The 24,812-nt window shown below is 46.3% G+C and overlaps 2 protein-coding genes across 2 annotated transcripts in view; one reads left to right on the top strand and one right to left on the bottom strand.

The window, feature by feature from the left end:
- Positions 1-994: 994 nt before the first annotated feature.
- Positions 995-6,721, top strand: LOC310791165 (retinoschisin-like; the record flags this gene model as incomplete). The annotated part of the gene is made up of 7 exons (XM_083652858.1): positions 995-1,028; positions 2,815-2,925; positions 3,496-3,521; positions 4,050-4,176; positions 5,636-5,777; positions 5,982-6,177; positions 6,569-6,721. The coding sequence occupies 7 exons, from the start codon at positions 995-997 to the stop codon at positions 6,719-6,721; spliced, it is 789 nt and encodes a 262-aa protein (XP_083508984.1).
- Positions 6,722-10,475: 3,754 nt separating this feature from the next.
- The window catches only part of LOC310790851 (cyclin-dependent kinase-like 5), a 62,915-nt gene continuing 48,578 nt past the window's right edge, over positions 10,476-24,812 (bottom strand). The window contains exons 17-20 of the mRNA XM_083652557.1: positions 20,369-20,474; positions 19,369-19,530; positions 15,020-15,262; positions 10,476-10,994 (exon numbers count right to left, since the gene is read on the bottom strand). Of these exons, the coding sequence (XP_083508683.1) occupies positions 10,590-10,994; positions 15,020-15,262; positions 19,369-19,530; positions 20,369-20,474 (916 nt within the window). The 3' untranslated portion in view covers positions 10,476-10,589. The remainder of the gene's footprint in view (positions 10,995-15,019; positions 15,263-19,368; positions 19,531-20,368; positions 20,475-24,812) is intronic.

Raw genomic sequence — 24,812 nt, 5'->3', positions numbered from 1 at the left:
CTTTAAGACCGCGAACCGCATGGTCTTAAAGGGATACACACACAAATGCTGCATCAGGTATCAATGGGTTAAAATACTTGGCCCACAATTTAACCATCTTCCATCATAACCTTTGTTAGGCTATTTTGTGATGTGGGTCAAGTATGGGTTGTCCAAACATGCAGTAAAAACAGGCCTGTAACACAGCCTTGGCTCACTCCAATGATAAAAGGCAACAGGCAGTATGATAAAATACATATTTAATAATACAATCGATTTAAAAAAAAAAGGGATCTTGTTCACATTAAATCAGCCCAGTCTAACATCTCATGTGCAGTTCTAGTCAATGTTGTACAAGTCCAACAGCAGCACATTGATCTCATGTTGAGTGATCACTCGTCGTCTGGTGGTCTTGGAAGCGCGAGAGGAACCCACCAGTCTGAGCAGGACCCGTTTAGGATGGCTGGCCAGGAGGATTCTGCTCTTCATCCAGGCTCGCTTCACCTGCACAGACCAACACACAGGATGTTCAGAGTGTGCCTGCAGAGTGCGGCTGGATTCAGACTTTTTACTACGCCACTTCAAAACAGAATATTAAAAATGTCCCACCTTACACTCACTGCATGCATGTAATGGTCATTTCACAAGTAATGCATTTGTTCTGACCTCTTTTCTGGCTCTGTAGATGAAGGTGCTGGCTCTTGCCCTCCTCTTTCCTTCCTGATGGAGCTTCTTTGTTGCTTGGACCGGAGCCTTCATTGTTGCCGTTATCACTCTGCTAAAGATCAGAAGAAAAGACACAGGTGAAATTGACAGCAGGCGTTTTATAAGGTTACCAGGGGGGGGGTCAAAAAGGTGTCTTTCAATCAACACAAATTGAAAACACCTTTGGACAATTAGGTTTGATTACTCACCTGAGTTTCCTGTGTGCCTGTGGGCTCTGAAACCTCAGTGAGGTGTGACTTTAGCCAGTGTATACCCTAACCCTAACCCCAGTATGTGTGTATGTAACAAGATGACTGTCCAAAACTGTCTTTCAACCATCAAAGGTGATGAAAGTGAACAATGTCAAACATATTTTGGGGGCAACTTTTGTCCCCAGCCCCCCACTTTCCACGCACACGCACGCGCACGCGCACGCGCACGCGCACGCGCACGCACACGCGCACGCACACACACACACACACACACACACACACACACACACACAAACACACTCTGTCCATGAAGGGTTTTATTTGTCCAAGGCCAAGCAGTGACTTGCAATCAAGCTTGAAACGTGTTTTGATTGCATTTCTGTCTGTGGCCACAGGGTGAGGGTGAGGCTCACACACGCTGCCCAATCCAGAGAATTTGCAGGAGGAGGGGCCATCATGCACACATGACATCACTGGTCTACCATCCAACCAGTGTGCAGGAGGAGGGGCCATCATGCACACATGACATCACTGGTCTACCATCCAACCAGTGTGCAGGAGGAGGGGCCATCATGCACACATGACATCACTGGTCTACCATCCAACCAGTGTGCAGGAGGAGGGGCCATCATGCACACATGACATCACTGGTCTACCATCCAACCAGTGTGCAGGAGGAGGGGCCATCATGCACACATGACATCACTGGTCTACCATCCAACCAGTGTGCAGGAGGAGGGGCCATCATGCACACATGACATCACTGGTCTACCATCCAACCAGTGTGCAGGAGGAGGGGCCATCATGCACACATGACATCACTGGTCTATCATCCAACCAGTGTTGGACATTTCAAACACATTTTGGGGGCAACTTTTGCCGCCAGCTGCCCACTTTCCAGTCCCGCCTCAAGACTCCCCTCTTCTCCGCCGTCTTCTCCCCCCCCCCCCCCCCCCCTCCCCCATCCATCCTTGTGTGTGTGTGTGTGTGTGTGTGTGTGTGTGTGTGTGTGTGTGTGTGTGTGTGTGTGTGTGTGTGTGTGTGTGTGTGTGTGTGTGTGTGTGTGTGTGTGTGTGTGTGTGTGTGTGTGTGAGAGAGAGAGAGAGAGATTTAAATAATCAATGAAGTCAGGCCATATTCACCCAGATGGATCTACCAGTGGGAATGAAATCAAAATGTTTCACTGGACGTTACTTTGTCGCTTTGTTGCATCCAGACATTTTTCCTCACATTTTTACCTTTCACCAATAATTCATCTTCAAAAGGAATAATTATGACTGCACAGTGTTGCCCTTGCATAACCCCCCCCCCCCCAAACACCTTCTGGTTAATCATATGGATCACATGACCCAGGATGAGCCACCACCCCCTGCCTCTCTCTCTCTCTTGCTCTCTCTCTCCCTCTCTCTCTCTCACACACACACACACACACACACACACACACACACACACACACACACACACACACACACACACACACACACACACACACACACACACACACACACACACATCACAAGGCCCAGGATGAGCCACCACCCCCTGCCTCTCCCTCTCTCTCTTCCTCTCTCTCTCTCTCTCTCTCCCTCTCTCTCACTCACTCACTCACTCACTCACTCGCACGCACGCATGCACGCACGCGCACACACACACACACACACACACACACACACACACACACACACACACACACACACACACACACACACACACACACACACACACACACACACTCATACCATACCCCAACTCACACATGTCAATACTGGCTTGATTGTATGTATTTCTTTGTGTGCAGTGACTTGCACAGCCTGGCAGCAGAACACATGAACAGCTGAACAGCTGTAGGAGGGGCTTTCTGAGATAAGGATGATGGCATTAAGAGTCCATTAGTGTCCTGTGGATTATTCTAATCCAGCCTCTCCACACTGCTGCTCGGTGGCTCGGGCGACAGTCCGGGTTGAAGCAGGTTGGAAGATGGCTGTCGACGCGCAGTGTCTCCTCCTGGCCCTGCTGCTGGGAGCCAACGGTAAGACTGACAATCTGTCTCGACACTCTGTGTCTCTACAATCTGTGTCTCTACACTCTGTGTCTCTACACTCTGTGTCTCTACAATCTGTGTCTCTACAATCTGTGTCTCTACACTCTGTGTCTCTACAATCTGTGTCTCTACAATCTGTGTCTCTACAATCTGTGTCTCTACAATCTGTGTCTTTGCAATCTGTGTCTCTACAATCTGTGTCTCTACAATCTGTGTCTCTACACTCTGTGTCTCTACAATCTGTGTCTCTACAATCTGTGTCTCTACAATCTGTGTCTTTGCAATCTGTGTCTCTACAATCTGTGTCTCTACAATCTGTGTCTCTACAATCTGTGTCTCTACAATCTGTGTCTCTACACTCTGTGTCTCTACAATCTGTGTCTTTGCAATCTGTGTCTCTACACTCTGTGTCTCTACACTCTGTGTCTCTACACTGTGTCTCTACACAGTGTAGAGTTGTTTTGATGGGAGTCTTCTGTGTCCTTCTCTTCCCCTCTATGCTTCCCTGGCTGTCTGGCTGTCTCTTGTCTCCTCCTGCCTGTCCATCTGTCTGAGCAGTGTTCATCAGCATCCATGCTCAGGAGGTAAGAGGAAACCTCATCCGCACAGCGTCGTCCTCAGGGTTAATTTCATGTGTCCGTCCACAACAATCAGAGTTCATCTAACACTTTGAGGTGGTTTTGAAACAGCCTCCCAGAGTCACATCACCTCTGAAGGGACAAACAATGTCCATCTAACACTTGTCAATTTCAAATAATGACCATGGAAACACTTATTAAATAATGACCATGGAAACACTTATTAAATAATGACCATGGAAACACTTATTAGCAGTGGAAAATGTGCATTTTGAAGAGATGTTAGACAGCCGAGCCTCTGCTCAGCATCTTCTGGATTTCTCTTGTTTTATCTTTGCCAAATCAGATAAATTCTAAATTAGTTGGTTTAATTGATGCCATTTGTGATACTAGCATGGGATCGTTTTGTAGTGTAGGCTATACAATGTCTAATGTGTGTGTGTGTGTGTGTGTGTGTGTGTGTGTGTGTGTGTGTGTGTGTGTGTGTGTGTGTGTGTGTGTGTGTGCGCACGTGCGTGCGTGCGTGCATGTTAGCCGGGTGTGTCTGAGGCGTGGACCAGCAGGGCTTGTAAGTGTGACTGTGAAGGAGAATCTCCCACTGCCTTCTCTGCCATGGTGTCTCCAGCTGGCTCTGGCGTACGAGGTGTGGACTGCATGCCAGGTATCTCCTCTCCATCATCTCCTCTCCACCATCTCCTCTCCTCCAGCTCCTCTCCTCCAGCTCCTCTTTGAACTAAAACTCTTTCACCTGTCAAAGATCTGCACACGCAGGACATCCCTCAAACTTTTTGAGGCAAAGCATAATGAGTGTGTTAATTTGAACATTGCGAAGTAATTCTAAACATGTGAAGAAAGCACAAATATGCCTTACCTGTATAATGATCAATTCTGTACTTTTCAAGTCATTGTGTCGATATCTCATTCAATTGACTTTTTTTGGCTTGCGACGATACACACTTTCTGAAACAGTGTGCACAGGTTTCATCTTCTCATTGCCAACGAGGACACAGTTTGACCTCCTGAAGTGATTCTGATGATTTGAGATGATGAAGCTGTTCTAATGACACAGTTTGACCTACTGAAGTGATTCTGATGATTTGAGATGATGAAGCTGTTCTAATGACACAGTTTGACCTACTGAAGTGATTTGGATGATTTGAGATGATGAAGCTGTTCTAATGCGGCACTAGTCTTTCTGACAGAGACGACTGTGTTTGAAGCACTTGGTTTAGATTGGTGAATGTGCTACGCTGAGCTCTGAATATGACTGACTGCCTCCAACCTGCTGGAAACTCATTACTGAGCTCTGAATATGAACCTGCTGGAAACTCATTACTGAGCTCTGAATATGAACCTGCTGGAAACTCATTACTGCCCACAGATGGATGGAGAGTCTGTTGTGTGTGTGTGTGTGTGTGTGTGTGTGTGTGTGTGAGAGAGAGAGAGAGAGAGAGAGAGAGAGAGAGAGAGCACATGCATGAGTGCACGTGTGTGTGTGCGTTTGATCAGACTCCAGATCTGACTCCACAGGGTAGACATGCTCCATCGGATGTCCTCGGAGAAGGTGATGCTCAGAAGGTGATGCTCAGAAGGACCCAGTGCGATGCAGAGGATTTATGGTTTAGATATATATATATATACATCTATCTGCCTGCTCCTGCTGCCATAATGGACTGGAATCACTGATCTCTCACTGTGGAGAATTAAACTGGGGGCTGTTAGGATGTGATATAGGTCACACTGGGTCTGGTGTTAGGATGTGATATAGGTCACACTGGGTCTGGTGTTAGGATGTGATATACGTCACACTGGGTCTGGTGTTAGGATGGGATACTGTATACGCCACACTGGGTCTGGTGTTAGGATGTGATCTGGTCTGGTAGCGGTCGATATGAGCCCCGCGTACCACCAGTGGTACCCGTACCACAGGTTGAGAACCACCGCCATAGAGGATTATGCAAAGCCTACAATCGCCCATGAATCCATGAATCCAGGAAGTCCTTGATTGAAAAACAAAGATGTTAAATGCCGTGACAAAAGAGATTAGAATTAAAACCTCTCACTGGGAAATCTGGTTTATAATCCCCCTTAACTTGGATTATGTCTCTGATTGTTTGCAGAGTGTCCATACCATAGGCCGCTGGGCTTCGAGGCTGGATCTGTGAGTCCGGACCAGATCACCTGCTCCAACCAGGACCAGTACACTGGCTGGTTCTCTGCCTGGCTCCCCAGCAAAGCCCGGCTCAACAACCAGGGCTTTGGGTAGGTGGTACCGCTCAATATACACATGCATTCTTCTTTATCTTTACTAGTCACAACTATGAAATTATGAAACACACAATTAATTTTAATTTACTTGATTTTAAACAAATCCGGCCCTTCTTAACATCATTGAATTGAAATGAACCACTTTTCCAGGCGTAGCTGTGTGGTAAAGGAGCCTGGTCACTAGCTGTTTCTCCCCAGGTGTGCGTGGCTGTCTAAGTTCCAGGACAGCAGCCAGTGGCTGCAGATGGACCTGATGGAGGTGATGGTGGTGTCAGGGATCCTCACCCAGGGCCGCTGTGACGCCGAGGAGTGGGTCACCAAGTACAGTGTTCAGTTCCGCACGGACGAGAAGCTCAACTGGATCTATTACAAAGACCAGACCGGAAACAACCGGGTCAGTGCAGTCTGCAGGCCAAGACAACACAACAATATAGAATAGACACAGATACACACAGGTGCACTCGCAGTCGTGCCAAAATGTACAAATCGTGGGCTGTGGATTGGGTTGTCCGTCTGTCCGTCAAACATGAAATCATGGAGGGCTGATGTATAATTTGTTATTCTTATTCCAAATTCTCTGAATGGTGTGATGGGTGAGCTTAGCTATAATTGAAGGTCAACATTTAAAACTTGTTTAAAAACTTGGTTAAGGCCGATTGTGATGAAAATTGGAGGGATGACGTATCTTACTCGTGATGCGTTCATTCGTGTTATTTATTATTAGACAGTATTATTAATAGTATGACCTCCTGCGTGCTGACCCTGCTCTCTGCCGCCCCCCGCAGGTGTTTTACGGTAACTCTGACCGCTCCTCCTCGGTGCAGAACCTCCTGCGGCCGCCCATCGTGGCGCGGTACATCCGCATCCTCCCGCTCGGCTGGCACACACGCATCGCCATGCGCCTGGAGCTGCTGCTCTGCACCAACAAATGCACCTGAAGTACTTCCTGCTGTCCCTGTCCCACATGTCTTCTGCCCCTGTCCCACATGTCTGCTGCCCCTGTCCCACATGTCTGCTGCCCCTGTCCCACATGTCTGCTGTCCCTGTCCCACATGTCTGCTGTCCCTGTCCCACATGTCTTCTGCCCCTGTCCCACATGTCTACTGCCCCTGTCCCACATGTCTGCTGCTCCTGTCCCACATGTCTTCTGCCCCTGTCCCACATGTCTTCTGCCCCTGTCCCACATGTCTACTGCCCCTGTCCCACATGTCTGCTGCCCCTGTCCCACATGTCTGCTGCCCCTGTCCCACACGTCTGCACCTGAGCCCCAACATAAAAGTGTGATTATAATCCCCCCAGATTTGATTATAGAACAATATGAAGTTTAGGAAAGCTACCTTTTCTCTTTGAAACCCCTATGAAATTACATTAACCCATTGATACCTGATGCAGCATTTGTGTGTATCCCTTTAAGAGCGCGAACCGCGTGACTTGTTTAATAGGCGTGTAGCTATACGCTCTCACAAGCTCAGTTAACCTGTCTTATCTCTCCTCGTAGTCTCAGCTCGTAGCTTCAACTAGCTGAGTTCTCAGTGAATTGCTGATTTTTTTTGCAATAAAATTGCATAAATCCAAACCAATAATTAAGCAGTGAACAGTTCTATGGAGGATGTAGGATCCACAGCTTTCATTTGGGGCGAACCTTTCCAAAAAACACCTGTTTACTTCTGATATTTACTTTAGTGCTCATCAGGAAATGTTCTCTCTTCCTTTACTAAAAGGGCCCAGTGATTATATACATATATACATATTATATACATCCTTTCCCCCCCCAGTGTTTCTTTTCTATTTGTCAACAATCGCCATTTTTAAGCAATCAAAGTATTTGATGTTTTTCTTTTCTTTTTTATGACTGAAAACACATTTTGTAAATGTGATCTTCTCGCCTTCCACTCATGAAGCGCCCGTGGAAATGGCTAGTGATGTCACAGTGATGTCACAGTGATGTCACAGTGCTAATTAGGACTTTACACCTTATGTAGCCCCGCCCACTAACGTGCTAATTTCTGGATGTGGTTTTTGTATTGTGCATAACTCCTGATGTGTTTCGTAACATAGTCAACTCCATTTCCCATGGTGCTTTGGAACTGTATTCCAGAGTCTTCCTCTGGAAAGGCTTTCTTCAAATCATTTCCTTGATTAAAGAAATGCTTGTATCACGTCGTGCCTTTTAATTCTCATTGTGTGAGTGAACTATAGTATAGTTCAGTAGTATAGTTACTATACTACTGAACTATACTACGCTACTTTATTGTTACATATGAAATAAGCATAGAAGCAGTTCAAAAATGTACGGTTGGCTTTTATTATGATACTCTATCATTTTAAGGTAGAATGGTCAGTTTAGAGACACTCTATTTACACCCTGTAAGAAGTGGGGAACAGCTTAATGGGGAAATAAATAAATAAACAAATAAATACATAAATAAAATAAATAAATAAACTGATGGTTTAGGAATCACATTCATGTCTGTGAACAACGTTCCTCCTCGACCCACCACACAGTCATTTACAATCATTATCAATCAGGATTTTCCAAAATACACAATCTGTTTGGATGTTTTGTTTGAGGACAAATCAAAATGAGAGAATGTATTGCAGAACAGAGTCTTCATGTGGACAGTCCCCTTGCCTTCACCACAGTCTCTTGTTGAAAACTCTTTCCTCGACTGCATTTGGAATTAGCCATTGATTGGCTTGTTCCCGCAAGTGTTTGGCCACTCCCACTGTTATTGCTTTCAATCATCCAAGCATTTTATTTCATTTTTAGCTTGTGTCTTTTCATCATTGTGACAAATGAGGAGAAAACATTAGCCATCCATCCTTCCTTCCTTTCTTCCCTCCTTCCATGATATTATGGATCTATTTGGATCTACCGGTTAAGGGACAACGACAAAACAAATCAATGCATTTATCAATCAGATTGTTAATCAAATGCATCCCTGATCATGATTATTGATGTTACACTATGAAATGGAAAAAAAGATGTAGGCCTAATGCAAAGTGGAAAGGGTTGGAACCAAATTCAGATTTATAAAATGCATTTACAAAAAGACTGATAACACAAGCTTTTAAAAAACATACAGAAGACATAAACACACACACATTACGATCTCAAAGGTTGTAGGTGAGGTACGCATATTGCACAGTGCTCCCCTACGATCTTAAACCGTTAAATGTTGTAGTTATTCAGGCCTCCTACAGAGGGCATGAGGGCGGTGTGTTGCTGTGGGCAAAGTCGCGATGCCCATTACTCGCTGTTAAGGCTGGTGGACTAAACTAAGCCACCAGGGGGCAGCACGGAGCTGCAGTGCTGTTGCTGCAGCCGACAAAAGACAACAGCGTGAAATCCGAACATGGGCCTTTTAAGAGGGAGACCCAAAGAGTGGGGTATAACTTAGTCTCTTAGAACAGACGAGTTTGCTTCTGCAATTTTCAAATTCTTCCGCCATACCGTCTGTACTTCTTGGGGGAGAATCATGCACCAACCGGAATGGGAAGTAGAAAGGCGGGTCTTCCGCTCATTAGTCCAATCAGAATCGCAGAAAGGCGGGTCTTCCGCTCATTAGTCCAATCAGAATCCAATATGCCGCATTTTTCGTGGATACACGTGTCGTGATTGGTCGGATTCCGTCAAACTTCTTTCCTGTCTGAAGGTTTTTTTCCCAACTTCCTTGTGCATGTTCTGGGGGTGTAACGTACAGACTGTGTATAGCTGCATTCGCCGGATGTAGATGAGACAGTCTGTTTTAAGAGACTAGGTATAACTGGACTGACCATTATGCTTCCATGGAGCTTGCATGTTGTGAAAAGAACTGTTTCACTGAGCACAAGGTCTAGTATACTACCTACTGTACCAACCACTGTTGACAAAATAACCCAACTTGCCACTAAGCCCTCTACACTGATGTTAAGAGGGAGATGGGTAGGTGTAAAATATGTCAGCTGAATTTTTTTTTTTACTTTCAGGAATGGAATATTTTTCAATAGTTCTTCACATCTTAAGAAAGAAAGCAAAAAAGGGAGCAAAAATAACATGAAGTTCTGTTATAAATAACATTAAATTGTGGTGAACAAAAAAAAGACATCCACCATTAGATACTCCTTGTGACATATTGTATTATCAACACATAAATATCTATCTATTTATTTTTGTGTCGAAACTAAAGCTCTTGCATTTACACAATAATTCTATAATACCTTTTTTAATATTCCCATATAGCCTACACACTGTGTCATTTATAGCTTATATCCTTGAATTTAAAACAAATAAATATTTAATAAATAATGTTGATATAAACTTTTTTGTTCTTATCAAATAGAGCTTGAAAAACATATGACTTTATTGGCCACTTGCGTGACAGTGGCATGTGATGCATTGTAGTAGCGTCCTGTAAGCAGAAGATGGCAGCAAAGAGGCCAGATGGGCAGTGTCTCTCTGCTGCTGCAGACAGAGGGCAGAGAGATCCGATGATCTTCTCATGTTCTAAATCGTATATTGCACCTTTAACAACCAGTAGAGAAAGAATAACATACAACTGATACGATACTGGCGTCCCCGATACTGAGGAGTCCTGTCACTGATCTCTAAAAGACACTGGAACTGGTGTCTCGCCCGTCAATGTCTCACCGGAGTTCAGAAGCATCGACAGAAAACTGTGTTTCTGGATGAGGACTTTTCAGAGCGGTGTGTCTGATCCGGTGAAATTGGTTGGTAACGTAAACGTGTACTACAATACCACAAGTCTGCGTCTCACAGATGCTTCCGAGATGGAGCTGTGTTGGAGGTGGAGTGGTTCAGGGTTTTTACAGCGCGGTCTCCTTCAGGTCGTTGAGGTTTGGCATCCGGGTGCGGGAGGCGCGGGTGAAGGTGGGTCCGTTCTGGCCCGGCTTGATGCCCAGCTGTTCGGGCGTGTACTGCACCCCCTCTGCCCGCTGCAAGGCGGACACGTGCCAGCTGGACTCGATCTGTCCCGGGAGGGGGTAGCTCGGCTTGCGACTCTTGGCCTGGGCAGAGCTGCTCACCCCACAGTGCCCCCTGCTGTCTGTGTGCCCCCTTGCATCAGGATAGCCCACTTTGGAGGAGGGCTGGGGGGGGTTGGGGAGGGGGGCTTGGAAGCGCAGGTCTGGAGGAGGTGGGGGGGGCGGAGCTTGGTTAGAGGAGGAGGGGGAGAGGTGCAGGAGTCTGCGAAGGGACTTCAGTGGCTGGCTCTAGCAGGAGAGAGAGAGAGAGAGAGAGAGAGAGGTTGATAAATATATACATGTATACAATACATAAATAATAAAATAATAAATATATACATGTATACAATATATACAATAATGACATACAGGTCCGGATTCACAAAGATTGCATTGTGAGGGCAGTTTGCGAGTTTTCATATTATTCAAAAGACATAAAAACAAAAAAGTTGTGGCGCAAACAAGCCCTCAAAAAGAGCACTGTGCAAGTGAATAGCTCCCTTCATCACCAGTTGCGATCACAAATTGTGTACTTCAGCTTTAAGATGAATTTTGAAGGTGAGGAACAGCACCTTCAGGACGAGGGGACAAGGTGCAGTACAGGGCTGCGAGAGCCAACTTAAAGAGAGGCATCAGGGAGGCCAAGACAGATTACAAGAGGAAGATTGAGGACCTCCTCAACAGCAACAACACACGGCAGGTGTGGCAAGATGTCCAACAACTCACCCACTTCAGGTCCGGCAACGCAACTGCAGCTGAGGGCGACGCGTCACTGGCTGAGGAGCTCAATGTTTTCTTTGGCCGTTTTGAGGCTGAGATTCCACCTCACACCCAACAGCCACGTCCTCAGAGTGCAGGAGGAGGAGGAGGTGAGGCCACCTCACACCCACGAGCCCCCAACACCCACGAGCCCTCAACAGCCACGTCCTTAGAGTGCAGGAGGAGGAGGAGGTGAGGCGCGTCCTGCGGGCGGTGAACCCAAGGAAAGCTGCTGGACCGGACGGCGTGACTGGGAGGCTACTGAAAGACTGCGCTGACCAATTGGCTGGCGTCTTCACCGACATCTTCAACCAGTCCCTATCCCAGTGCACGATCCCACCCTGCCTGAAGTCCTCTAGAATTGTTTCCGCTGCCGAAAAAGCCCACGATAAACAGCCATAAGCCGTTTTCCCACATGCGCTTTGTACCGCTAAATGACCGGAACGTGGTCTAATGCCTGCATGTGGGAAAGTCGTCGTGCCGGTATAAGCGTGACCCCGTCATCGTGGAGATTTCACCAGTTTCGAGCCAGTCAGAAGAGCGGTATGCGCGATAGCGGACTCAAGTAGAGAACGGGTCCAGTCATTTCCCGCGACACTCTCATGGGCGAGGTGTACACACGTTGCTTAATGTTCCAGCGGGCATAATCTAATCATTCGCGCACATTAAAGCAAACTGGCGAAATGATCTTGTGATAATAAGAGCAGTATATCAGCTTCATGTGTGGGCGTGCTGATTTTCGCCTCTCTCCTCTCTCCTCTCTGCTGCCTGCTCGCTGTCTGGCCACAGTCCTCCTCCTCCTTCAGTCACAGCCCGACAGGCACACAGAGAAGCAAATGCACGAAGCGAAATGTGGAAGTATTTTGCTTACGTTGCCGACAGCGAAGGCAAGCCCGGCAAGCCCGGACATCAAACGAAGCCAGTCTGTAAAAAGTGCTTCAACGCGACGCAGGTGAACGGATAAACAAGCAAACTTATTTCACCATTCGGAGTTTTGCCGACACGTCACTCCCCACTCGCTCTGGAGTGCCGCCCCGCCCCCCAACATACAGGCAATTTGGCTGCTAGATTCCCATATGCGAATGGAGAGGTGTGAAGGGAAATGTCCGATATTGACTTACAGGTAATTTTCCGGTACGCATGTGGGAAAACGGCTATAATGACTACGGTGGCACTTACACCTGTCATCATGAAATGCTCTGAAAAACTGGTTCGGAGTCACATCATGGAAAACCTGCCACCCACATTTGACCCTCACCAGTTTGCCTACAGAGAAAAGAGGTCTACAGAAGATGCCATTGCCACAGCTCCACACACCACATGTGGAACAATGAGGGAGCTACGCCAGGCTGCTCTTCATAGATTTCAGCTCTGCTTTCAATACGATCTTACCAAGCAGACTGGTGAGTAAACTGATGGCTTTGGAGCTTCCACAAAACATCTGCCACTGGATTCTGGACTTTCTGACAGACCGTTCTCAGAGGGTCAGAGTAGGACGTCATCTCTCCTCAGTACTCTTCACTAGCACTGGTCCCCCACAGGGCTGTGTGTTGAGCTCCATACTCTACATCCTGTATACACATGACTGTATCTCCATCCACCCGACCAATGTCGTCATTAAATTTGCAGACGACACCACTGTGGTGGGGCGCATCTCAGGAGGAGATGAGTCTGCATACAGAGAAGAGGTGGAAAGGCTGTCAGCATGGTGCCATGAAAACAATCTCATCTTGAACATCTCAAAAGAGATGATTGTGGATTTCAGGAGGAGCAAACCAGACATCCAGCCAATCCATATAAATGGGGACGAAGTGGAGAGGGTCACAGACTTCAGGTTCCTGGGCACTCATATCGGGGAGGATCTGTCCTGGTCAACAAACACAAAGGCAGTGCTGAAAAAGGCGCAACAGAGGTTGTACTTCCTGAGGGTACTCAGGAGGAATAACCTAACTAGTTAGAGAATTTTAGCAAAATGCTTGGACCATCTGTGAAAAAATTTCACAAAATAAAGCACAGTGTATAATCACCAGGATTTTCCACGAGGATTTGGGTTTGCACTAATTGAGAGGTGATTCTAGACACCTGTAAGAACACATTGGTGAAGAAAGCTATTGGTAGTAAATTTTTTCACAGATGGTCCAAGCATTTTGCTAAAATTGTCTAACTAAACAGAGAAACTGTTGGTGTCCTTCTATCGATGCTCTGTTGAGTCAGTGCTGAGCTACGGTATCTCACTGTGGTTGGCGAGCTGCACCGCAGCGGAAAGAAAGGCCCTCCAGAGGGTGATTAACACTGCCCAGAAACTCACTGGCTGCCCTCTTCCATCTTTAGAGGACATTTATAACACACGCTGCCTCAGGAGAGCCCGTAGCATCACCAAAGACACATCCCACCCCGGCAACCACCTGTTCTAACTGTTGCCCTCAGGGAAGCGCTTTCAGGCCCTGAAAACCAAAACCAACAGACTGAGTAACAGCTTCTATCCAAAAGCTGTAACTGCACTTAACAATGCAAAGCTCTGATGCATTTAAAAAAAAGAAAATGGCTGTGCAATACGGATGTGCAATACTTAGATGTTGGTTGTTTGTTTTTGTGATGTGCCATGTGTCTGTGTGTGTGCCCTTGTTTTAGTCTAAATGTATAAACAGATATGTTTTTATCCTTTTTATTATCTGTTTTTTAATGTTTATGAAATGCTTTTTAACTGCACTGAATATGAAGAGGGGTACCCTCACTTTCGTTGTGTATACAATGACAATAAACTCAATTCACTTCAATTCACCCGTGTGTTCTCTGATCTCTTTCTTTTATCAAGCATAATTCATTGGTATTTTCACAAAACTAAACACTATTAATATAATAATAAAGAATTGAAGAAAAGAGGAAAAAGATGAAACAAAATAATTCATATACTGTATACACAGTATATATTATAGCCCTGACTGACAACCTGTCCAGGTTATTTCCCTCCCTTCCACCCAATGCATGCTGGGGTAGGATCCTGTCTTCCTGTGACCGAGGTATGGAAAATGAATGAATGAATGAATAACAATTCAACATCTTTGTGGAAAGGGGTGAATTCTTTCTGAAAATTCTTCCTTTCAACAAATCTCATATGCGCTACTATACTCATTTGGGGGAGCTGGAGGTATGAAGTGTTAGTGAAGTAGGCACAATCCCAATTTGGAAGGCCAAACCTACAACCTACTTTATTTTATGTGAAGCACTTTGAACTGCATCTGTGTATGAAATGTGCTATACAAATACATTTGACTTGACTTGACAAATAACTAAAATGTGGGCAAAATAATATGATTGACATATAATTTACATATGCATGACCATGGCAGGTGCAAAGCGGCGGTGAAAAGCAGTGGTTCGTGAATAGCATGAGATTCTGATTTGGTCATTTCGGTGACATAATCCCTTAAGTGAATCTGGGCCACGGTCTTTAGACAAATGCGAATGTATTTCAATATTTAATTTGGTTTCAATTGAAATATATATTATTATACCTGAGAGTGTGAGTCGACTGGCTTCTCTGGTGGCCAGTCACTGACTCTCTCCCTCTCCCTCCCTCGGTCCCTCTCTCTCTCTCTCTCCCGTTCTCTCTCTCTCTCTCGGTCTCTGTCCCGGCTGTGCTCTCTCTCCCGCTCTCTGTCTCGGGATCGCTCACGGTTTTTTCGACGGCTGCTGTGGTGAGACGATGGTTTGGGGGCCCTCTGCAGAGACAGGTGCTCCTGCCCGTTGCCAGGAACCTGCCATTTCAAACAAACAACCAGAGGCACATTATTAGCCACGTAACCTCTTGCTTGAGAAGATATTGACTTAAAGCTGCATTCAGCCATGTTTGTTGTGTTATAATCAGTGTTAAATGGCTCTATATTCTGACAGCAATCAATGAAATAGTGTTTGGTCAGTGACTTGAAACCCCCAACCCCCCACTGTCCTCTATCTCTCTCCTGTAGTCCTGCAGGCAGGGCGGAGACGTATCTCCACAACCGTAACTCGTAGAGACTCAGGGATGGCGGCGTTGGATTCGGGATGAAAAAATACATTACAGCTTTGCAGAGGCATCGCGATTGGACCTTCCGTTTCTCCGAAAACGTCAACTTTTCTCTGATTGGATCAAAATTGGCGCCGACGTCAAACTATCCAATCAGAGAAAAGTTGACATTTTCTTGGAAATGGAAGGTCCAATGGTGATGCCTGTAAAGGACTATGTATTCTCCTGAGTCTCTACGAGTTACGGTTGTGGAGATACGTCTCCGCCCTGCCTGCAGGACTACAGGAGAGAGATAGAGGATAGCGGGGGGTTGGGGGTTTCAAGTTACTGACCAAACACTCTATTTCAATGATTGCTGTCAGAATATAGTCATTTAACACTGATTTTAACACAAAAACATCGCTGAATGCAACTTTAATTTAAGCGGTCATATTAGCCAGCAGTCATGACTGTACAACACAAACATGGAGGAGCATCGTCACAACTGCCACATGTCACATCCTGGAGAGGTCCCTCATGCACCACTGTGGCAGCATCTCACAATGCAAGGTGGTAATGGCGCTTAGTGATGACATCATACAGAGAAAAACAAACAACCTCTCCAGATATTGCTATGAATGTGAGTGTGTAGGGTACTTACTATTAGTATGTATATGAGTGTGCAGGGGGGAGGGTATTTACTATTAGTATGTATATGAGTGTGCAGGGGGGAGAGTATTTACTATTAGTATGTATATGAGTGTGTAGGGGGAGGGTATTTACTATTAGTATGTATATGAGTGTGTAGGGGGGAGGGTACTTACTATTAGTATGTATATGAGTGTGTAGGGGGGAGGGTACTTACTATTAGTATGTATATGAGTGTGCAGGGGGGAGAGTATTTACTATTAGTATGTATATGAGTGTGTAGGGGGGAGGATACTTACTATTAGTATGTATATGAGTGTGCAGGGGGGAGGGTACTTACTATTAGTATGTATATGAGTGTGCAGGGGGGAGAGTATTTACTATTAGTATGTATATGAGTGTGTAGGGGGAGGGTATTTACTATTAGTATGTATATGAGTGTGTAGGGGGGAGGGTACTTACTATTAGTATGTATATGAGTGTGTAGGGGGGAGGGTACTTACTATTAGTATGTATATGAGTGTGCAGGGGGGAGAGTATTTACTATTAGTATGTATATGAGTGTGTAGGGGGGAGGGTACTTACTATTAGTATGTATATGAGTGTGTAGGGGGGAGGGTACTTACTATTAGTATGTATATGAGTGTGTAGGGGGGAGGGTACTTACTATTAGTATGTATATGAGTGTGCAGGGGGGAGAGTATTTACTATTAGTATGTATATGAGTGTGTAGGGGGGAGGGTATTTACCATTAGTATGTATATGAGTGTGTAGGGGGGAGGGTATTTACTATTAGTATGTATATGAGTGTGTAGGGGGGAGGGTATTTACTATTAGTATGTATATGAGTGTGCAGGGGGGAGGGTATTTACTATTAGTATGTATATGAGTGTGTAGGGGGGAGGGTATTTACTATTAGTATGTATATGAGTGTGTAGGGGGGAGGGTACTTACTATTAGTATGTATATGAGTGTTTAGGGGGGAGGGTATTTACTATTAGTATGTATATGAGTGTGCAGGGGGGAGGGTATTTACTATTAGTATGTATATGAGTGTGTAGGGGGGAGGGTACTTACTATTAGTATGTATATGAGTGTGCAGGGGGGAGAGTATTTACTATTAGTATGTATATGAGTGTGTAGGGGGGAGGGTATTTACCATTAGTATGTATATGAGTGTGTATGGGGGAGGGTATTTACTATTAGTATGTATATGAGTGTGTAGGGGGGAGGGTATTTACTATTAGTATGTATATGAGTGTGCAGGGGGGAGGGTATTTACTATTAGTATGTATATGAGTGTGTAGGGGGGAGGGTATTTACTATTAGTATGTATATGAGTGTGTAGGGGGGAGGGTACTTACTATTAGTATGTATATGAGTGTGTATGGGGGAGGGTATTTACTATTAGTATGTATATGAGTGTGTAGGGGGGAGGGTATTTACTATTAGTATGTATATGAGTGTGTATGGGGGAGGGTATTTACTATTAGTATGTATATGAGTGTGTATGGGGGAGGGTATTTACTATTAGTATGTATATGAGTGTGTAGGGGGGAGGGTATTTACTATTAGTATGTATATGAGTGTGTAGGGGGGAGGGTATTTACTATTAGTATGTATATGAGTGTGTAGGGGGGAGGGTATTTACTATTAGTATGTATATGAGTGTGCAGGGGGGAGGGTATTTACTATTAGTATGTATATGAGTGTGCAGGGGGGAGGGTATTTACTATTAGTATGTATATGAGTGTGCAGGGGGAGGGTATTTACTATTAGTATGTATATGAGTGTGTAGGGGGGGGAGTATTTACTATTAGTATGTATATGAGTGTGTAGGGGGGAGGGTATTTACTATTAGTATGTATATGAGTGTGTAGGGGGGAGGGTATTTACCATTAGTATGTATATGAGTGTGTAGGGGGGAGGCTATTTACTATTAGTATGTATATGAGTGTGTAGGGGGGAGGGTATTTACTATTAGTATGTATATGAGTGTGTAGGGGGGAGGGTATTTACTATTAGTATGTATATGAGTGTGTAGGGGGGAGGGTATTTACTATTAGTATGTATATGAGTGTGTAGGGGGGAGGGTATTTACTATTAGTATGTATATGAGTGTGTAGGGGGGAGGGTATTTACCATTAGTATGTATATGAGTGTGTAGGGGGGAGGCTATTTACTATTAGTATGTATATGAGTGTGTAGGGGGGAGGGTATTTACTATTAGTATGTATATGAGTGTGTAGGGGGGAGGGTATTTACTATTAGTATGTATATGAGTGTGTAGGGGGGAGGGTATTTACTATTAGTATGTATATGAGTGTTTTATGTCAAAAGATGTTTGCCTCAAACACAGTACACATTGTAGCATGACATCATTGTTTACGGCGCAATGTGAATGCAATGGGCTACATGCACAACTCCACTACTTCCTGAAATTAGTCCAGCTTCTTTATTTCCTGTCATCACTATTGGATGAAGTGATTAATGTCAGGTGTGCTGCAGTCACAACAATGGTCAGGCACACCTGATTCATCAGTTCATCCAATAGTGTAGGACAGGAAATAAAGAAGCTGTACTAATTTCAGGAAGTAAAGAAGTGGTGCATGTCTATAGAGAGGCAAAGTGAACGTCACTTCCTGCTTCAGCACTGTACCAGAGATTTTCTTCCGCAATTTATTTTCCCATAGACATTTCGTAAAATGCTTATGAAAACAGTTTTACTTGGTCAAACCAAACGGTTCAGATATATTTAGAATCGGGAGAGACCATAGAACATTTCACTCAGTCCAAAACTTAAAAACAACAACATTGAAAAAATATTTTCTTTAAACCAGCATTTCTTTACGTTTTGGTGCGAGTGAAATGTTATGTGATCTCTCCTGTTACTAAATATATCTGAACCGTTTGGTTTAAACAAGTACAACTATTTTTATAAGCATTTCATGAAATGTCTATGGGAAAATAAATGGTGGCTGAAAATCTCTGGTACAGTGCTGAAGCAGGAAGTGACGTTCCACTTTGGCTCTCAATGTGAATGCAATGTGACTTGCATTCGACACATGTGGAGCAAGACAGTATGGATGTACAAACACCGTGCGGTGTCAGACTGAAGACACATTTGGAATCCTTTCAACCCGGCAGGGGGCGCTAGAGAGGATTTCAAACCAGGCGATCCTGGTGCAGGGTGAGAGTTAGCATGCAGCGGTAGTGTTGAGGTTAGATTACTGGCGAGGCAGGGTAGGGCATGGTAGGCTGGTGTTGTACCATAGGCGAGGCGACTACAGGGAGGACTTTGACAGCTGAGTTGTGCTTTAAGCTATTCTTAGAGCTAAAGAGAGGGAAAAGGCTTTTCCTAATGCTGGGGTTCCTCCCGTCCTCCGTGTCCGTCTGTGGAACAGAAGACGCACAGCCAAGACGCTCAACACAAATCTGTCAACCCGAGCTGAAGACAACTGCTGTACCCCAAATCCCCCACACGTTAGCAGACGTGTTAGCACCTCACAACAACAGATAAATCCCCCACACGTTAGCAGACGTGTTAGCACCTCACAACAACAGACACCAGATCAAAGCATTCATCAGGACTGAGAGATCAGATACGATGGTAGAATTCACCATAGCAATAACAGCTAACATACTGTAGGTAGGTACTAGGTAGGTACTACCTACCTACCTACTGTACCTAGGTAGGTAGTACCTACCTACCTACCTACCTACCAGGTAGGTAGGTAGGTAGATAGAACATAATTGATCCCCAGAAGATAAATTGAGTCTTCATAGCAGCTAAGATACACAGATGACAAAATACATTAAAACACAACACATAAGAACACAATAGACTATGGCTAAACACACACACACACACACACACACACACACACACACACACACACACACACACACACACACACACACACACACACACACACACATCAAAATCAGGGTTTGTTTGTTTGTCACACAGTTAGGTCTTTAGTGTTAAGCACTTACAAAATTCTAACAATAATGTTGGAGAATACTGATGCTGGGGAAAATGGCAAACATATTTTCAAATTCATTATTTAAAAAAAACCCACTGATCAGCAGACCACTACATGGTGAAATAGATTATTATTTTTATTTTTTTATAGATATTCCATGCAGTTCCAATGAAGCGCCCCAGAGGGCGCCCTGTGTTTGAATGTGTGCTAGATGACATGACAGGTGACGACTAGAAGGATCTTACTATTTGCGTCTTCTTCTTTTTCTTTTTAATGGCTCTGAAGAAGCCCTGTTTTTCCTTCTCTTTGGCGGCCTCTGGTGGACTCATGACCATGGCTTCAGCTGCAGTCCTATATAGCAGATGTGGAGAGGTTTTATATGGCTCAAGTGAGTAATTAGCACTCAGGCTAAAAGTGTGAATTCTTCTACGGTGAGTAATGGACAATAGAAGAACATGCTGTATGTAGGAATTAACCCATTGATACCTGATGCAGCATTTGTGTGTGTATCCCTTTAAGACCGCGAACCGCGTTAACGCGGTTTGCGGTCTTAAAGGGATACGCACACAAATGAGGGATATACGCGCAAATGCTGCATCAGGTATCAATGGGTTAAAAGAAGGTGTGAGATAGCACCAGCAGTAACTTGTGTTTGGATGATGCTCGAGTTCAAACTTCATATCAGATGCATAGAAACACTTCATAACACAAACACTATAGCCGTGTTCATTCACTCACTCACTATTCCCTAGTGTTTAGTGAACTATACGGGGAACGATCAAACCAGTTTCAGACACTACCTCACTCTTGGTAAACACGACTGCATTGCATTGTGATAGATGGGAGAAAATGTAGGGTACTTTCGCTGTTCACTAGAAATTGCAGTGCATTGTGGGTATTTTATAGTGGACTATTATGTTGAATCAAATTAACAGTTTAGAATTCCGACACTATTAAAAAATGGCGAACACACTATATAGTAGGGCTAGGTATTGGCAAGGACCTCACGATACGATTGTATCACGATACATTGCGATACAATAAATATTGCGATATATTGCAATACTCACTTTATATTGATAACTTAGTGGACAAATTGAGTCAAAACTACTGAGTGTTGAGTGAGTTACTGAACGCACTGAAATAAAAAGCATCCTTATTGTGTCACTGAACACACGGCTGTGCAAAAATTCTATATGGTAATTGGAATATATCACAATATTTTTCTGAAATATCGATACAGTATTGCAGAAAAAAATATCGCAATATATTGCCGTATCGATTTTATTGCACAGCCCTAGACTATATAGTCTATAGTCCACTATTTTTGCAATAGGGAACGGTTTGGAACAGAGTTATTATCTGCAACTTGAAAAACTAAACATGGATTGTCCTCAAATAGATGTCAGGTTACTGAGAGTTTAAGTTTCTGTAACCTTTCTCAATCAAGTTACATGGAAGGCCACAGTGTTACGCATGATTTGGGTTAGAATGTGGATTTCTATCGTAGTCGTCTCGCTGGCCAGCCTCCCCTCCCTTCTGTGAGAGGACTCTGGCCAGCCTCCTCTCCCTTCTGTGAGAGGAGTCTGGCCAGCCTCCCCTCTCTTCTGTGAGAGGAGTCTGTCCAGCCTCCCCTCTCTTCTGTGAGATGAGTCTGTCCAGCCTCCCCTCCCTTCTGTGAGAGGAGTCTGGCCAGCCTCCCCTCTCTTCTGTGAGAGGAGTCTGTCCAGCCTCCCCTCCCTTCTGTGAGAGGAGTCTGTCCAGCCTCCCCTCTCTTCTGTGAGAGGACTCTGTCCAGCCTCCTCTCCCTTCTGTGAGAGGACTCTGTCCAGCCTCCTCTCCCTTCTGTGAGAGGAGTCTGTCCAGCCTCCCCTCTCTTCTGTGAGAGGAGTCTGTCCAGCCTCCCCTCTCTTCTGTGAGAGGAGTCTGTTGGCCAGCCTCCTCTCTCTTCTGTGAGAGGACTCTGGCCAGCCTCCTCTCTCTTCTGTGAGAGGACTCTGGCCAGCCTCCCCTCCCTTCTGTGAGAGGACTCTGGCCAGCCTCCCCTCCCTTCTGTGAGAGGACTCTGGCCAGCCTCCTCTCTCTTCTGTGAGAGGACTCTGGCCAGCCTCCCCTCCCTTCTGTGAGAGGACTCTGGCCAGCCTCCCCTCCCTTCTGTGAGAGGACTCTGGCCAGCCTCCCCTCTCTTCTGTGAGAGGACTCTGGCCAGCCTCCCCTCTCTTCTGTGAGAGGACTCTGGCCAGCCTCCCCTCCCTTCTGTGAGAGGACTCTGGCCAGCCTCCCCTCCCTTCTGTGAGAGGACTCTGGCCAGCCTCCTCTCTCTTCTGTGAGAGGACTCTGGCCAGCCTCCCCTCCCTTCTGTGAGAGGACTCTGGCCAGCCTCCTCTCCCTTCTGTGAGAGGACTCTGGCCAGCCTCCTCTCTCTTCTGTGAGAGGACTCTGGCCAGCCTCCCCTCTCTTCTGTGAGAGGACTCTGGCCAGCCTCCTCTCTCTTCTGTGAGAGGAGTCTGACCAGCCTCCTCTCCCTTCTGTGAGAGGAGTCTGACCAGCCTCCCCTCTCTTCTGTGAGAGGAGTCTGTCCAGCCTCCTCTCTCTTCTGTGAGAGGAGTCTGTCCAGCCTCCTCTCTCTTCTGTGAGAGGAGTCTGACCAGCCTCCCCTCTCTTCTGTGAGAGGAGTCTGGCCAGCCTCCCCTCTCTTCTGTGAGAGGAGTCTGTTGGCCAGCCTCCCCTCCCTTCTGTGAGAGGAGTCTGGCCAGAGTCCTCTCTTCTGTGAGAGGAGTCTGTCCAGCCTCCTCTCTCTTCTGTGAGAGGAGTCTGGCCAGCCTCCCCTCTCTTCTGTGAGAGGAGTCTGTTGGCCAGCCTCCCCTCCCTTCTGTGAGAGGAGTCTGGCCAGAGTCCTCTCTTCTGTGAGAGGAGTCTGTCCAGCCTCCTCTCTCTTCTGTGAGAGGAGTCTGGCCAGCCTCCCCTCTCTTCTGTGAGAGGAGTCTGGCCAGCCTCCCCTCTCTTCTGTGAGAGGAGTCTGGCCAGCCTCCCCTCACAGAAGAGAGGGGAGGCTGGCCAGACTCCTCTCACAGAAGAGAGAGGAGGCTGGACAGACTCCTCTCTCTTCTGTGAGAGGAGTCTGCTGGCCAGCCTCCCCTCTCTTCTGTGAGAGGAGTCTGCTGGCCAGCCTCCTCTCTCTTCTGTGAGAGGAGTCTGACCAGCCTCCCCTCTCTTCTGTGAGAGGAGTCTGTCCAGCCTCCCCTCTCTTCTGTGAGAGGAGTCTGCTGGCCAGCCTCCCCTCTCTTCTGTGAGAGGAGTCTGACCAGCCTCCTCTCTCTTCTGTGAGAGGAGTCTGACCAGCCTCCCCTCCCTTCTGTGAGAGGAGTCTGCTGGCCAGCCTCCCCTCTCTTCTGTGAGAGGAGTCTGACCAGCCTCCTCTCTCTTCTGTGAGAGGAGTCTGACCAGCCTCCTCTCTCTTCTGTGAGAGGAGTCTGTCCAGCCTCCCCTCTCTTCTGTGAGAGGACTCTGTCCAGCCTCCCCTCTCTTCTGTGAGAGGAGTCTGTCCAGCCTCCCCTCTCTTCTGTGAGAGGAGTCTGTCCAGCCTCCCCTCCCTTCTGTGAGAGGAGTCTGACCAGCCTCCTCTCTCTTCTGTGAGAGGAGTCTGGCCAGCCTCCTCTCTCTTCTGTGAGAGGAGTCTGTCCAGCCTCCCCTCTCTTCTGTGAGAGGACTCTGTCCAGCCTCCCCTCTCTTCTGTGAGAGGAGTCTGTCCAGCCTCCCCTCTCTTCTGTGAGAGGAGTCTGTCCAGCCTCCCCTCTCTTCTGTGAGAGGACTCTGTCCAGCCTCCCCTCTCTTCTGTGAGAGGAGTCTGTCCAGCCTCCCCTCCCTTCTGTGAGAGGAGTCTGCTGGCCAGCCTCCCCTCTCTTCTGTGAGAGGAGTCTGTCCAGCCTCCTCTCTCTTCTGTGAGAGGAGTCTGTCCAGCCTCCCCTCTCTTCTGTGAGAGGAGTCTGTCCAGCCTCCCCTCTCTTCTGTGAGAGGAGTCTGGCGGTGTTGGTCACCATTCTGGAATTGCGATTGGCGGCGCTTAGCGGCAGTCCCCTTGGAAAATAGTTTCCAACAATCCAACTTGCCATTTTCAGCGTGTAGCAACGAGCTAGCGTGTAGGTTTCTGCCGTTAGCTTGCTAGCTAGTTAGCGTAGTTGTTTTCACTGAGGCGGCAGGGCACTATTTACAGCGACACACAGGAAGGAGGGAGCGGAAGACGCTCTGGCTGACATCGCCGGAGCCAATGACAGAGCTTGTAATAAGCGGGGAGCGGAAATCCGGCAGCGTCTGAAATCGACGCATCCAATGGGAGAGCAGCTGTAGAGCAGGGGAGGGCTTATCCCAGCAGCCTGTTTCCGTGCAGCCAGACTCCTCTCACGGAAGGGAGGGGAGGCTGGCCAGCGAGACGACTATTGTAGCAACTCCTCAATCCACACTGAAGAAGCCCATGCTGTAACCAGCTGGAACCAGCCAGTTCAAAAATGAACTATTTTTGAGTGGGATCAGGTGTGGGCAAATATCAGGGAGGCTTCCCGTAACCCAGACCACCAACAGATTCATTTTAATTACGTGCACAGAACTTATTTGACCCCACGTAGACTATACGCTATGAAACTGATAAATGATCTGTCTTGCAGTCTGTGTAGTTTGAATGCTCCTGGCACT

This window comes from Poromitra crassiceps (genome assembly GCF_964638095.1).
Source record: "Poromitra crassiceps genome assembly, chromosome: 16".
Taxonomy (NCBI): Eukaryota; Metazoa; Chordata; class Actinopteri; order Beryciformes; family Melamphaidae; genus Poromitra; species Poromitra crassiceps.
Note: the sequence above shows the minus strand (reverse complement) of the source record. Positions and strands in the feature narration are given on the sequence as shown.